Source organism: Bolinopsis microptera, chromosome 12 (genome assembly GCF_026151205.1).
Source record: "Bolinopsis microptera isolate Bmic1 chromosome 12, MBARI_Bmic_1.0, whole genome shotgun sequence".
NCBI classification, from domain to species: Eukaryota; Metazoa; Ctenophora; class Tentaculata; order Lobata; family Bolinopsidae; genus Bolinopsis; species Bolinopsis microptera.
The window spans coordinates 11,180,006-11,193,976 of record NC_087083.1 but is presented as its reverse complement, the minus strand read 5'-3'; the positions used below and the strand labels follow the sequence as shown (position 1 = coordinate 11,193,976).

At 40.7% G+C, this 13,971-nt stretch overlaps 2 protein-coding genes across 8 annotated transcripts in view; both read left to right on the top strand.

Moving 5' to 3' along the window:
* Positions 1 to 1,960: 1,960 nt before the first annotated feature.
* The window catches only part of LOC134824269 (calmodulin-like), an 80,440-nt gene continuing 68,429 nt past the window's right edge, over positions 1,961 to 13,971 (top strand). For 2 of the 7 annotated variants that reach the window (XM_063836053.1, XM_063836052.1), the window contains exons 1-5: positions 1,961 to 2,061; positions 7,333 to 7,381; positions 7,495 to 7,515; positions 7,843 to 7,866; positions 8,614 to 8,634. In XM_063836053.1, coding sequence (XP_063692123.1) covers positions 1,997 to 2,061; positions 7,333 to 7,381; positions 7,495 to 7,515; positions 7,843 to 7,866; positions 8,614 to 8,634 — 180 coding nt within the window. In that variant the 5' untranslated portion in view covers positions 1,961 to 1,996. The remainder of the gene's footprint in view (positions 2,062 to 7,332; positions 7,382 to 7,494; positions 7,516 to 7,842; positions 7,867 to 8,613; positions 8,635 to 13,971) is intronic. The other 5 variants (XM_063836054.1, XM_063836055.1, XM_063836057.1 and 2 more) reach the window with 3 other exon arrangements.
* On the top strand, positions 9,454 to 13,450 carry LOC134824459 (uncharacterized). The gene is made up of 4 exons (XM_063836365.1): positions 9,454 to 9,468; positions 10,865 to 10,976; positions 12,752 to 13,302; positions 13,439 to 13,450. The coding sequence occupies exons 1-4, from the start codon at positions 9,454 to 9,456 to the stop codon at positions 13,448 to 13,450; spliced, it is 690 nt and encodes a 229-aa protein (XP_063692435.1).

The window sequence follows — 13,971 nt, the reverse complement described above, 5'->3', positions numbered from 1 at the left end:
TTACTATTGGTTACTATTGGTTACTGTTGGTTACTAAGTTACTAGTATCAGCCAGGTACTATTGTTATGGAGCAGCTACTACTAGGCGTTAGTGTTGGCTGCTGCCGAGTACTGCCTCCAGGTAGTGCTCCTCAATCAAGGTGCTCCACAACTCTACTGCCACTCAATAGTTTAGCACTGATCGCTAAATCAATTGGTGTAAGAGTTGTAAATGGCGACAGTTTTTTTGTGTAACACTTTCAATTTAGAGCTGAAAGTGGTTATAAAAGATAAAACAGTTAAATAGACTAGCGGTATGCCCGTCCTACGGATTATTATTAATGCATACATTAGATTCACGTCAAGTATATGCGGATAAATACATACACACATAAAGTAATATTATAAAGGAGCACATGGACACACATAAAGAGCGACTTTAATCTGCATTATAAGGAGTAAGATATTACAAGCTCTTTGCTGATTTGGAAGAATTTTCAACCCTAAAACCTCATTATGGAGGTTAATGTAGGATAGTGTTGTAATATTATAAAGGAGCACATGTTTTCCTTTGTATTATTAAGTTATTTGCGGAATGGACAACGTGATCCGTTACACAGAATACAGATGACACTATGTTATGAAAAGAAACGATGGATTATTGAAAAATACAATAACCTGAACTACACGTGATGCCCATATAAGGAGCTGAAAAATCCCTACTCTACAAAATCTCCAGATTGCTTTTTTATCAATATTAAATTAATATTATGAATATTATTAAATTAATATCATGAATCACCAATTTGGTGACCAAACCAAGACCATATTGTAACTTTGTAAGGAAATGAAAGGAGTATAACGATTCATTGTTGGCTGAAGCTGCAGTATTGAAAATTGGTTTCCTTTCAACATACATTTTTAAATACAATTATATCTTTATACGTTTATATCAGTAGCACAATCTTTTGAAATATTGCACTTTAATGAACATTTTTACAAACAATTGTGAAAAATACTATTCTTAACGGGACGCTTCAGTCTGAAAACGTATTTTTAATTTTCTGTAACAATTAAATACATAACATAATATATATAATTATAATTACATATAACATTACATATATCATTACATATAGCCTAATCTCTTTGGTCCCCGTATTTTGTTTATATCTACCTTTCTATACTTCCAACATCATATCACACTTCCCGCACACACTTTCTCACTGCATTCACATTTCACATTAGTCATTAATAACCATATCAGACTTTATCTAATGTATCTGAAATTTGACGCATTGAAATACTAATTTTAGCTATATTTCCACAGTTATTCACCATGGATTTGTTTGTTATTAAATATTTTTTCATAAACTTTGGATTATTAGCTAGATTAATTCGATGTATTGGGTCCAAGTAATTGCGGACATAGTTCACTATGTGTTTACATCTTATTTTACAGATGGGGGCGATATTTTGAACGATTCTATTTTATATTCATTTATTGCTGTACTTGAATTTGAAAAGTTTTTAATACAAATATAACATATAATTAAATACATTACTACACCATAAGTTCTACAGAAAGAAGCAGAAAAATAAATACATTACATATAATAATGTGTCCAATGTTCAATGAAGTAATATATTGAGATGTTCATAAAATGATTATTTATCGGCAAAAGAAATTGTACGTTAACTGTCGACTGTCAAATCATTATTAAATTTATGTCTTAACACATAATGTAATAGTTTTTGGTCATCATTATAAGTATAACTGTTAAAAATAACGGCGGAAATGAAGAAACCGACATATTTCCTTTTTAGAAAAAAAGAAAAAAACTTCTCCATTCCGTTTTTCTTGTTTTTAATTGTAACGCTTGGTGCAATGAAATATTTAATCCCTATATTGTGATATTTATAGAAACGCATAATGCAACCAATCATTTTAGAAAGACATTAACACGTATTTATTTTCTGTAGCTATAACAAGACTAGCTGGACATAAGATACCAAGATGCACGCCGCCAGAGTTGCCAAGGATATCGCCAAGCATCGAAATGCTATGGAACAGAAACAAAAGTGAGTAAACATTATTTTGTAGATACGCTGCATCTAAGTGTTTTACAGTTCTAATGAGCTTCACTCTAACGAAATGGTGGATCAATTAAACTTCAAGATGATATCTAAAGATTCCTAACTTCCAGCGTGGTAAATCGTGGCTTTATTACGATATGGTTATGTGGCCAATTAAGCAATTAGAGACTTCGAAGACCTTACTGTACTTGCAGAGTCCCGGCCATGTTACCGCTTGTTTTATTGAATCAAATAAACTGATGAAGATAAATTAAGATTCATTATCAAATTCACCGTTAACATTTAAATAACTATTTTATGCCGAAGGTCCAAAATTTCCAGTTATCAATAAGTATAACCGAAGCTAATTAGCTTTGGTTTTTAGGCATTAGTAGGCTTGTGACGCGAAACCATATGCTTGTGGAATGTGGGCAACGTTAAATTAATTTTGTGGGTTATATAAACAAGTTGGAGCCACATATATAGACTTGCCATGGTTTCTTGAGATTGAGGGGTAATGCTCGTTTTGGCTCAAAACGTGTGTCGTGTCGGTCAGGCAACTGATAGTATGCTCCTTTCTTTTAGGGGGGGGGGGGGGGGTGGGGGGTTAGCCATTGTTAGGGGAGGGTTAGCCATTGTTAGGGGGGAGGGGGTTAGCCATTGTTATGGGGGAGGGGGTTAGCCATTGTTAGGGGGGAGGGGGTTAGCCATTGTTAGGGGGGGGGGGGGTTAGTCATTATTAGGGGGGGGGGGGTTAGCCATTGTTAGGGGGAGGGGGGTTAGCCATTGTTAGGGGGAGGGGGGTTAGCCATTGTTAGGGGGAGGGGGTTAGCCATTGTTATGGGGGGGAGGGGGGTTAGCCATTGTTAGGGGGGAGGGGGGTTAGCCATTGTTAGGGGGGAGGGGGTAGCCATTGTTAGGGGGAGGGGGTAGCCATTGTTAGGGGGAGGGGGGTTAGCCATTGTTAGGGGGAGAGGGGGTTAGCCATTGTTGGGGGGAGGGGGTTAGCCATTGTTAGGGGGGAGGGGGGTTAACCATTGTTAGGGGGGAGGGGGTTAGCCATTGTTAGGGGGGATAGCCATTGTTAGGGGGGGGGGGGGGGTTAGCCATTGTTGGGGGGGGGAGGGGGTTAGCCATTGTTAGGGGGGAGGGGGTTAGCCATTGTTAGGGGGGGGGGTTAGCCATTGTTAGGGGGGAGGGGGTTAGCCATTGTTAGGGGGGAGGGGGGTTAGCCATTGTTAGGGGGAGAGGGGGTTAGCCATTGTTGGGGGGAGGGGGTTAGCCATTGTTAGGGGGGAGGGGGGGTTAGCCATTGTTAGGGGGGATGGGGGTTAGCCATTGTTAGGGGGGAGGGGGGGTTAGCCATTGTTAATAAGTTAATGGACTGACCCGGCGCGCGTTGCCTTCGAAGAAGCTTAGACCGTATCATCCGTCAATATTAGTACTAAAGTTGATGATGTGTTCATATTGTCCCTTTGTCTTTTTCTTTACTATGCCAATCATTCGCTTCAAGGCGTCTTTTTGACTTTGATGATTGCATCTTTTATGATGTTACGACCCCTACGATTCGCTTGGCTAAAGAGTAGGGAGCATGCTTCTTTGTATGCACATAGGGGTGGTTGGAGGCAAAATGAAGATTGTCGAAGGAATCTGTGTCTTTAAAACTCGTTTAACAAACCGTTATCACGTTTTAAAAGATCCTGCGTCATGCTTGTCCTGGTCCAAGTTTATTAAAACCCATCCAATGATTTGCAATATTTGAGTTACAGTTATCTGTTTTATAGTGAATCGTATGTAACATGTTTTATGGAGAAGAGGATTTCGTTTAGTTTAAGCAAAACATTGAACGTCTTTCTTTCGTTGTCACCTCTAGAACCCTCCCCTCAGGAAAGCTGTCCTATATGTCATACATATTGAACTAGACGTGCTCCTCTTTTTGAGGCTAAAATAGGAAATATACATATACAGCACCGCTTTCTTTGTGCCAGAGGAATTGAGGAATCACCAACCATACTACCCCAACCTCGACTATATTGCAGTATTATCCAAACCTCAACCATACTACCCCAACCTCGACCACACTACCCCAATCACGACCACATTACCCCAACCTCGACCACACTGCCCCAACCTCGACCACACTACCCCAACCTCGACCACATTACCCCAACCTCGACTATATTGCAGTATTATCCAAACCTCAACCATACTACCCCAACCTCGACCACACTACCCCAACCTCAACCACATTACCCCAACTTCGACCACATTACCCCAACTTCGACCACATTACCCAACCTCGACCACACTCCCCCAACCTCGACAACATTACCCCAATCTCGACCACACTACCCCAACCTCGAACACATTACCCCAACCTCGACCACATTACCCAACCTCGACCACACTACCCCAACCTCACCCACACTACCCAACCTCAACCACACTACCCCAACCTCGATCACATTACCCCAATCTCGACCACACTACCCCAACCTCGACCACATTACCCCAACCTCGACCACATTACCCCAACCTCGACCACATTACCCAACCTCGACCACACTACCCCAACCTCAACCACACTACCCCAACCTCAACCACACTACCCCAACCTCTACCACATTACCCCAACCTCGACCACATTACCCCAACCTCGACCACACTACCTCAACCTCGACCATACTGCCCCAACCCCGACCACATTACCCCAACCTCGACCACATTACCCCAACCTCGACCACACTATCCCAACCTCGACCACATTACCCTAACCTCGACCACATTAGCCCAACCTCAAGCACATTACCCCAACCTCGACCACATTACCCCAATCACGACCACATTACCCCAACCTCGACCACATTACCCCAATCACGACCACATTACTCCAACCTCGACCACACTACCGGACCACATTACCCCAACCTCGCACATTACCAACTCGACCACACTACCCAACCTCAACACACTAACCCCAACCTCAACCACCATACCCAACTCGATCACATTACCCCAATCTCGACCACACTACCCCAACCTCGACCACACTACCTCAACCTCGACCATACTTCCCCAACCTCGACCACATTACCCCAACCCTCGACCACATTACCCCAACCTCGACCACACTATCCAACCTCGACCACATTTACCCTAACCTCGACCCACATTACGCCAACCTCAACCACATTACCCCAACCTCGACCCACATTACCCCAACCTCGACCACATTACCCCAATCACGACCACATTACTCCAACCTCGACCACACTACCGGACTACCCCAACCTCGACCACACTACCCCAACCTTGACCACACTAACCCAACCTCGACTATACTACCCCAACCTCGACCATATTACCCCAACCTCGACCAAATTACCCCAACCTCGACCACATTACCCAACCTCGACCACACTACCCCAACCTCGACCACATTACCCCAACCTCGACCACATTACCCCAACCTCGACCACATTACTCCAACCTCGACCACACTACCCCAACCTCGACCAATCGACCATATTACCCCAACCTCGACCATATTACCCCAACCTCGACCACACTGCCCCAACGGCCAGTGTGAGGACTACCAGATCCTGGTGGAACCTAAGCGATCCATGATATCACGACAGGTCCTACCTCGATCTTGACCTACTTAGCATGACTTAGGGCGGCTTCAGCGTCCGATTTTCGATGCGTTGTCTCCACAGAACTCTATCCAACACATTTCCTCCAATTTCTCCAGTGTCGTTTTGACCCGTGTCAGCTCGTAGGCTAGTACTCCATGAATTGTGTCTCAAAGTAGCAAGCAATTATTCATGGTTGCTCTTGGCAGGTTGCCATAGACTTCTTTGTTGGTTTTGTCCTGCTTCCAGTTTATATTCAGTGCCATCTTAAGCATTCTAGCAGCGGCCATCAATGCTCTTCTTCAATGACTCTGTCAGCGTCACTTTAGCATTTTACATAACTTATCTCACTCTCAACAACTAAATTACATACTTAGCCCATTCCTCAAGTTCCTATCCTTGCTTATGTTCTCCAACACTTAGCCCATTCCCCAAGTTCCTATCCTTGCTAATGTTCTCCAACATTTCCAGCTTGACCGGACACACAAAGACACATATACAGATATAGCTTATTGTTTTCCTGTCCTCACTTGTGTATGTAATTGGTTAACGAATGTAATTTGCGCAATCACTCAAATTATTGACTCCATTTAAGGTAAGGAAGAGATGCAATAAAGAGCAATAAGTCAGTAATTAAGCATCTGGCTGGGGAGAAGAATTGTTGGGCTGCTAACTCCGCAAACAATCTGCTAACTCGTCCTCTTATTATTGTGGTTGCTAATTTTATAATTGTTATAGCCATTGTACCGTATAGTCATCATTTTGTATTAGCGTCGTTGTTCAGGAACTTAACGTTTTATTCCCTTGTTATATTATATAGCTTCTTATTGCTTGAGTTCAATCAATAGACTATTATAGTAAGGTAGACTTGAGCCCTATTTTCATGGTGCGTGCCACAGTACTTGTGTACAGAGTGTCTAATACCCAAATTAATGTTCCTTGTTTTGATTTTTATAGTGGAAAATGTGATTATCATCTCAACTATAAATACTATGTATTTAAGGACTTAAAAAACATTACAGTACTTTACTGAATCATATTCGGTTGAGTGGTTTTCCAATTATTGATAGAAATTGGTTAACCCATATTTTGCTATTCTGATAGGCTCATAAAGCTTTCAAATTTATTTTTTGGAGGCAGGGATCTGGCTATAGCATACTTTTTAATTGCTCTCTCTCTGAAGAAGATGCATGCTGCCAGAGCGGCCCGTTCTGCTCGACTTTCCTATCATCGGACTGCTATCAGGAAAAATAGTAGAAATCAACCCAGTAGACTCAACTCAGTTGAAAATGAGGAGTAAGTTAATCAGGAGGAATTAAGGGCAAATTATCATAATTATCATAATCATTAATTTATGAGGATTTTATAATGTTGGCTTTCTTTCTTTTGGTTGAGCCCATAATATCATCACCTACGATTTCAGTCCATTGTTAATATTAACCTCTTTTTAAACATTATGCAGATTATGCATGTTAAGGGTTCATTGAAATATTGAAATTAGATCCTTGACGAACGAATTGATTACTATCGGGGTGGAGGCGAGTCAAAAAGTCGGGAAGGGTTTAAAAAGGAGCCAAAATATTCCCATCAGATTTTAAACATTGAGGAAAGTTTTAACTAAATAACTTGACTTTGATTATTGCAGAGAGGAGAAGAGGAAGAAGAAAGCGCTAAAGAAGCAGCAAAAAGAAATGGTAAGTAATTCCTTGACTTCTTATTTATTACCATGTTGATAGCTGCATTACCATTATCATCATGTGAAGCATGTATCTACACTCCATGTCTTATATCTTTTACACGACTTTAGGAGAAACAAAGAGCGGAGATGGTAAGCCAAAAACCGTGTATAATTTATCCCAAAAAGCGTAATAGTGCTCATTTGCTTCATGTCAGAAAACATTGTGTATTTTCCATGCTACGTAAGTGACCGCTACAAGCTATTTAACCAGTTAGAGAATTAGCCCAGGTTTTCGTAAACAACTCCAAGTTTTGATTAATAAGATAAAGAAGTAATAGAGCCATATCGCTACATATAACGTCCTCTCTGATGATACTGTAATATCTATCGATTATATAGAAGTTATTGATGATTAACCGATCAATTGACCAACATGTTAGTGATACAAAAACGTTTAACTTACTGATTTGACTTTAGGAGAAGCAACGCGAGGAACTGTGGGTAAGTCACGTGATATCTGTGAGGTGGTGTAAATCTCGTGATCGTAGTCGTACTTTAACGTGCTATCTCGTGATCGTAGTCGTACTTTAACGTTCTATCTCGTGATCGTAGTCGTACTTTAACGTTCTATCTCGTGATCGTAGTCGTACTTTAACGTGCTATCTCGTGATCGTAGTCGTACTTTAACGTTCTATCTCGTGATCGTAGTCGTACTTTAACGTTCTATCTCGTGATCGTAGTCGTACTTTAACTTTCTATCTCGTGATCGTAGTCGTACTTTAACGTTCTATCTCGTATAGTTACAATACGATCACCTCTTTATGTTGTACCTGCTATTGACCTGTGTGTACTACTTTCAACTAGCTCCACAGTGTAGACGTTGGTAATGGTGGGACCAGGCAATACCTTCTCTCAAAGTATCAAACTAGGGTCAGGGAGACCTCATAAAGAGTATTTATTATATAGTATATACTTACTCAATACTTATTTATGAAATGGATAACCTTCCCACTATCACCAACGTCTATGTACACCACGTCTCAGCCTCTCCATTACATATCACACCCTAAAAGGTGATATTCTTAGCAGAGAATGGGTTTCATGATCCTATGCAATATCTCAATATTGAATTAGTGCAATATCTCAATATTGAATTAGTTAGTATTACTGACGTTATGTATCGGAACCATGATGTAATGGTAATAATGAATGTTCAACACCAGACCTTTATTATAATATTAAATGCAGGAACAGCAGCGACTGGACATGGTGAGTTATCCCCTCCTCCCCGGTCATGCATGAGTTGTCAGTAAAAAGTGCAATATATGTATAGTGTCACAAAACGTGTAACTTAATATTATGTTCATTGTTAAAATGTGACGTATAACTTTTCATGTCAAAAAAATGGTGAGTAAAAAATAAGGACCGTGATGTGAATTTTACACGTATTTTACACGTATATTTCACGTACATTTAGGAAATAAATAGAAGAGAAACTTTGTTAAGTGTATCCTAGACGGTATGCAATATATCAGTGGATCATCAAGTGTTCATTGTGTTCTTTCTATCAACTCTTCAAGGGTCGACCGGGATTAGGTTCATTATTCCGTTTCCGGAAAGAATTAGTGATTATATTGTGTAGGGAATCTAACGAGGAATGATTTTAATTTCATCTTCTTCTAAGGGGCATTCGATTTTTTGAAATTAACATAATAACATTGGGTCTTTAATATTTTAATATTGTATCGATTATAAAAATGGACGTTAAACAAACGCCTAACATCCTGAGCTCTAATATGACAAGTAGTCACAATTTGTAAAAATTCTAAAGAGAGTTACCAGTAATAAGGCTTCACTTATTCAAGCTAAATGAGAAAAATCAGTGTCCTCTCTTATTGGTTAACGGCGGAAACTTATCAATGAGTAGTTAGACAAGAGATCAAACAGAAGGTACACAAGAACAAACTAATGAAGGTTAAGAACATTGCATGCGCCGACAATATCTCATTCTTCCTGAACAAATTGTGAATTTCCGCCCATCGCAATATATCATATTATGTCTAGTATTATCGGCGAACGTCTTGACTGATGGGAGTGCGTCTGGTAAGATTTACTAGACACCGCTTGAAAGTTATTAGTTTCTAGCTAACTCCTCATGCCGACAGTAAAAGATTGTTGCTAAAATACCATGATGCATGTTTACATCGGGAAATTTATATTTGCGATTGCGACGGATTGTTCATCAGGAATCAACCAAATTTATTGAAGAGTGGCACGACCATCTAATAGATGTGGATACTGGCGGGGAGGTGATAATTGTTTGTTTACATTAATAGTGAGCACATGTTAAGCAGGCTGAGGAGGTGATCATTGTTTGTTTACATTTTAGGTCGAGCACATGTTAAGCAGGCTGATGAGGTGATACATATTTTGTATTATAGAAGGCTTGTAACACTTGTAACGCCTTCTTGTTACCCCCCTTTGAGGGCCCCGAATTAATTTCTGAACGAAAGCTCAAAAATAACCGAGAAATCGACCTTCTTATTAACTCATTTTGATGACCGTTTCTAACCTAAAATTGCACGAAAAATCGATTTAGCTAGGTTTCAGAACCTATAAACACTTCCTTATCCCTCAAAATTGATGTTTTATAGTTTAGAATGCGAGCAACAAGCAACATATATTTTGATCCTTCGGTTCTACTGCAGCTCTTGACCTAGGGCTGAAACCGAAAGATCGAGGCAATCCTCACCTTAACTGATCGAACTTGAGCGAAGAGCAGAGTACAACAAAACACAGCAGGTAAGTTATTTTGGTGACTGTTCCTCACCTGTACAACGTTGCACGAGAAATCGATTTAAGTTGGTTTTACAGCCCAATAACGCTTCCCTATTCCTAAAATTTTTGTGTTACTCAAACAAAGAACATGATGATTCTGCAACGAAAGAACAAGGAGATCATCTCGTTAACAACTTGAACAGGTTCTATCACAATTTTCAGAGCAGAGCACGATAGCAAAGTCAAAAGAAACAAAATAAAGGTAGGTAACCAACACAATGATATAACAATCACAATATAAACAACTGAATTAAATTTATTCGGACGACGGGCAGCCCTGATGTGCTCCGTGATCCTGACCAATTGTAAAAGAGGTGCTATGTCACGTGACGCAGATCCGTCCAATCACAAACAGGAATAGTCAGCAGACGGGGGGGGGGGGGGGGGGGAGGGTGGGGGTTGTTTACGATAGTCAAACAATCTTGATAGTGTGTTGGTCTCTCCCCCAACTGACTGTAGTGCTTATTGTCCAGTCAGAACAGAACATTAACATAATTTTGTAGTTATTTAAGTAGACCTGGTCATTTTTTTAAAATCACTGTCCACCTCCCTTAAAAAAAGGGTTCAAATTGACAAGTTGGGCACACACGAATGCGATGTCGCTGAGATAAGGCAACATCTTCGCCACAACTTTGTTTCCCAAAATCTTGTACCGCTTCAGATAGCCAATGGAGCGTTCCACGTGGATGCGGGCGATGCTGACTTTTCTGCTGGCTGCTACTTCTTCCGGCGTGAACTGAGTCTTGCCCCACATCCCCGCTGGGATGTTAAGTGTAAGTGTAACTCCTGAAATTTAATTCGCTTTTTATTCCGCTTATTCTTAACTAACCGGACGATGATTAATCACTCTACACTCAACTGATACGTGACGTTTCAACACGTTCTCTAGATGGCTCTGAAACCTTAACCACCCACAATTATGACCCTAACCCTAACACAAACCCGATTTCTAACTTAAGCATATGCTGAAACCTTAACGAGAAATTAGAAATCATAGGTCATAGCATGTTATCTCGCCAGAGGAGCATCAGTTGGGTGATTCACAATCAGCATACAAAAATATAAATACGATTTAAGTTGGTTTTAACTGTTAGTGTTAGGGGCCCGTTCAGAAAAATCTCATATTTCGAGTGAACAGATAAGAAAGGTAAACATACGATATAATGTCCCTCTGCTCACTCTTCCTGTTTGTGATTGGACGGATCTGCGTCACGTGACATAGCACCTCTTTTACAATTGGTCAGGATCACGGAGCACATCAGGGCTGCCCGTCGTCCGAATAAATTTAATTCAGTTGTTATTGTGATTGTTATATCATTGTGTTGGTTACCTACCTTTATTTTGTTTCTTTTGACTTTGCTATCGTGCTCTGCTCTGAAAATTGTGATAGAACCTGTTCAAGTTGTTAACGAGATGATCTCCTTGTTCTTTGCAGAATCATCATGTTCTTTGTTTGAGTAACACAAAAATTTTAGGAATAGGGAAGCGTTATTGGGTTGTAAAACCAACTTAAATCGATTTCTCGTGCAACGTTGTACAGGTGAGGAACAGTCACCAAAATGACTTACCTGCTGTGTTTTGTTGTACTCTGCTCTTCGCTCAAGTTCGATCAGTTAAGGTGAGGATTGCCTCGATCTTTCGGTTTCAGCCCTAGGTCAAGAGCTGCAGTAGAACCGAAGGATCAAAATATATGTTGCTTGTTGCTCGCATTCTAAACTATAAAACATCAATTTTGAGGGATAAGGAAGTGTTTATAGGTTTTGAAACCTAGCTAAATCGATTTTTCGTGCAATTTTAGGTTAGAAACGGTCATCAAAATGAGTTAATAAGAAGGTCGATTTCTCGGTTATTTTTGAGCTTTCGTTCAGAAATTAATTCGGGGCCCTCAAAGGGGGGTAACAAGAAGGCGTTACAAGTGTTACAAGCCTTCTATAATACAAAATATGTATCACCTCATCAGCCTGCTTAACATGTGCTCGACCTAAAATGTAAACAAACAATGATCACCTCCTCAGCCTGCTTAACATGTGCTCACTATTAATGTAAACAAACAATTATCACCTCCCCGCCAGTATCCACATCTATTGAAATGTGACAGTTAAATAATAACAGAGAGATACAGCTCCTACATTACAAGTCCTTCTTTCAGCTCTTTACTGGTAGAAATTAGAAATGATCTATAATCTCATATCTGCACCGAACTACAATAACCTTAATTCAGTGGCAGTGGTGAGCGACAATAGTAACTCTAATTCAGTGGCAGTGGTGAGCGACTATAGTAACTCTAATTCAGTGGCAGTGGTGAGCGACTATAGTAACTCTAATTCAGTGGCAGTGGTGAGCGACCATAGTAACTCTAATTTAGTGGCAGTGGTGAGCGACGTCTATAGTAACTCTAATTCAGTGGCAGTGGTGAGCGACTATAATAACTCTAATTCAGTGGCAGTGGTGAGCGACTATAGTAACTCTAATTCAGTGGCAGTGGTGAGCGACTATAGTAACTCTAATTTAGTGGCAGTGGTGAGCGACTAAAGTAACTCTTATTCAGTGGCAGTGGTGAGCGACTATAGTAACTCTAATTCAGTGGCAGTGGTGAGCGACTATAGCAACTCTAATTCAGTGGCAGTGGTGAGCGACTATAGTAACTCTAATTCAGTGGCAGTGGTGAGCGACTATTATAGTAACTCTTATTCAGTGGCAGTGGTGAGCGACTATAGTAACTCTAATTCAGTGGCAGTGGTGAGCGACTACAATAACCTTAATTTAGTGGCAGTGTTGAGCGACTATAGTAACTCTAATTCAGTGGCAGTGGTGAGCGACTACAATAACTCTAATTCAGTGGCAGTGGTGAGCGACTATAGTAACTCTAATTCAGTGGCAGCGTTGAGCGACTATAGTAACTCTAATTCAGTGGCAGTGGTGGGCGACTATAGTAACTCTAATTCAGTGGCAGTGGTGAGCGACTATAGTAACTCTAATTCAGTGGCAGTGGTGAGCGACTATAGTAACTCTAATTCAGTGGCAGTGGTGAGCGACTACAATAACCTTAATTTAGTGGGAGTGTTGAGCGACTATAGTAACTCTAATTCAGTGGCAGTGGTGGGCGACTATAGTAACTATAATTCAGTGGCAGTGGTGAGCGACTATAGTAACTCTAATTCAGTGGCAGTGGTGAGCGACTATAGTAACTCTAATTCAGTGGCAGTGGTGAGCGACTATAATAACTCTAATTCAGTGGCAGTGGTGAGCGACTATAGTAACTCTAATTCAGTGGCAGTGGTGAGCGACCATAGTAACTTTAATTTAGTGGCAGTGGTGAGCGACTATAGTAACTCTAATTCAGTGGCAGTGGTGAGCGACTATAGCAACTCTAATTCAGTGGCACTTGGCAGTGGTGAGCAACTATAGTAACTCTAATTCAGTGGCAGTGGTGAGCGACTATAGTAACTCTAATTCAGTGGCAGTGGTGAGCAACTATAGTAACTCTAATTCAGTGGCAGTGGTGAGCGACTATAGTAACTCTAATTCAGTGGCAGTGGTGAGCGACTGTAGTAACTCTAATTCAGTGGCAGTGGTGAGCGACAATAGTAACTCTAATTCAGTGGCAGTGGTGAGCGACTATAGTAACTCTAATTCAGTGGCAGTGGTGAGCGACTATAGTAACTCTAATTCAGTGGCAGTGGTGAGCGACCATAGTAACTCTAATTTAGTGGCAGTGGTGAGCGACGTCTATAGTAACTCTAATTCAGTGGCAGTGGTGAGCGATTA

What these genes read in the sequence shown, in the direction of transcription:
- LOC134824459 (XM_063836365.1), top strand. An exon ending in TCCCCGCTGGGATGTTAAGT is followed by an intron (nt 10,977 to 12,751) that starts GTAAGTGTAACT and finishes ACTCTTATTCAG; the next exon opens with TGGCAGTGGTGAGCGACTAT.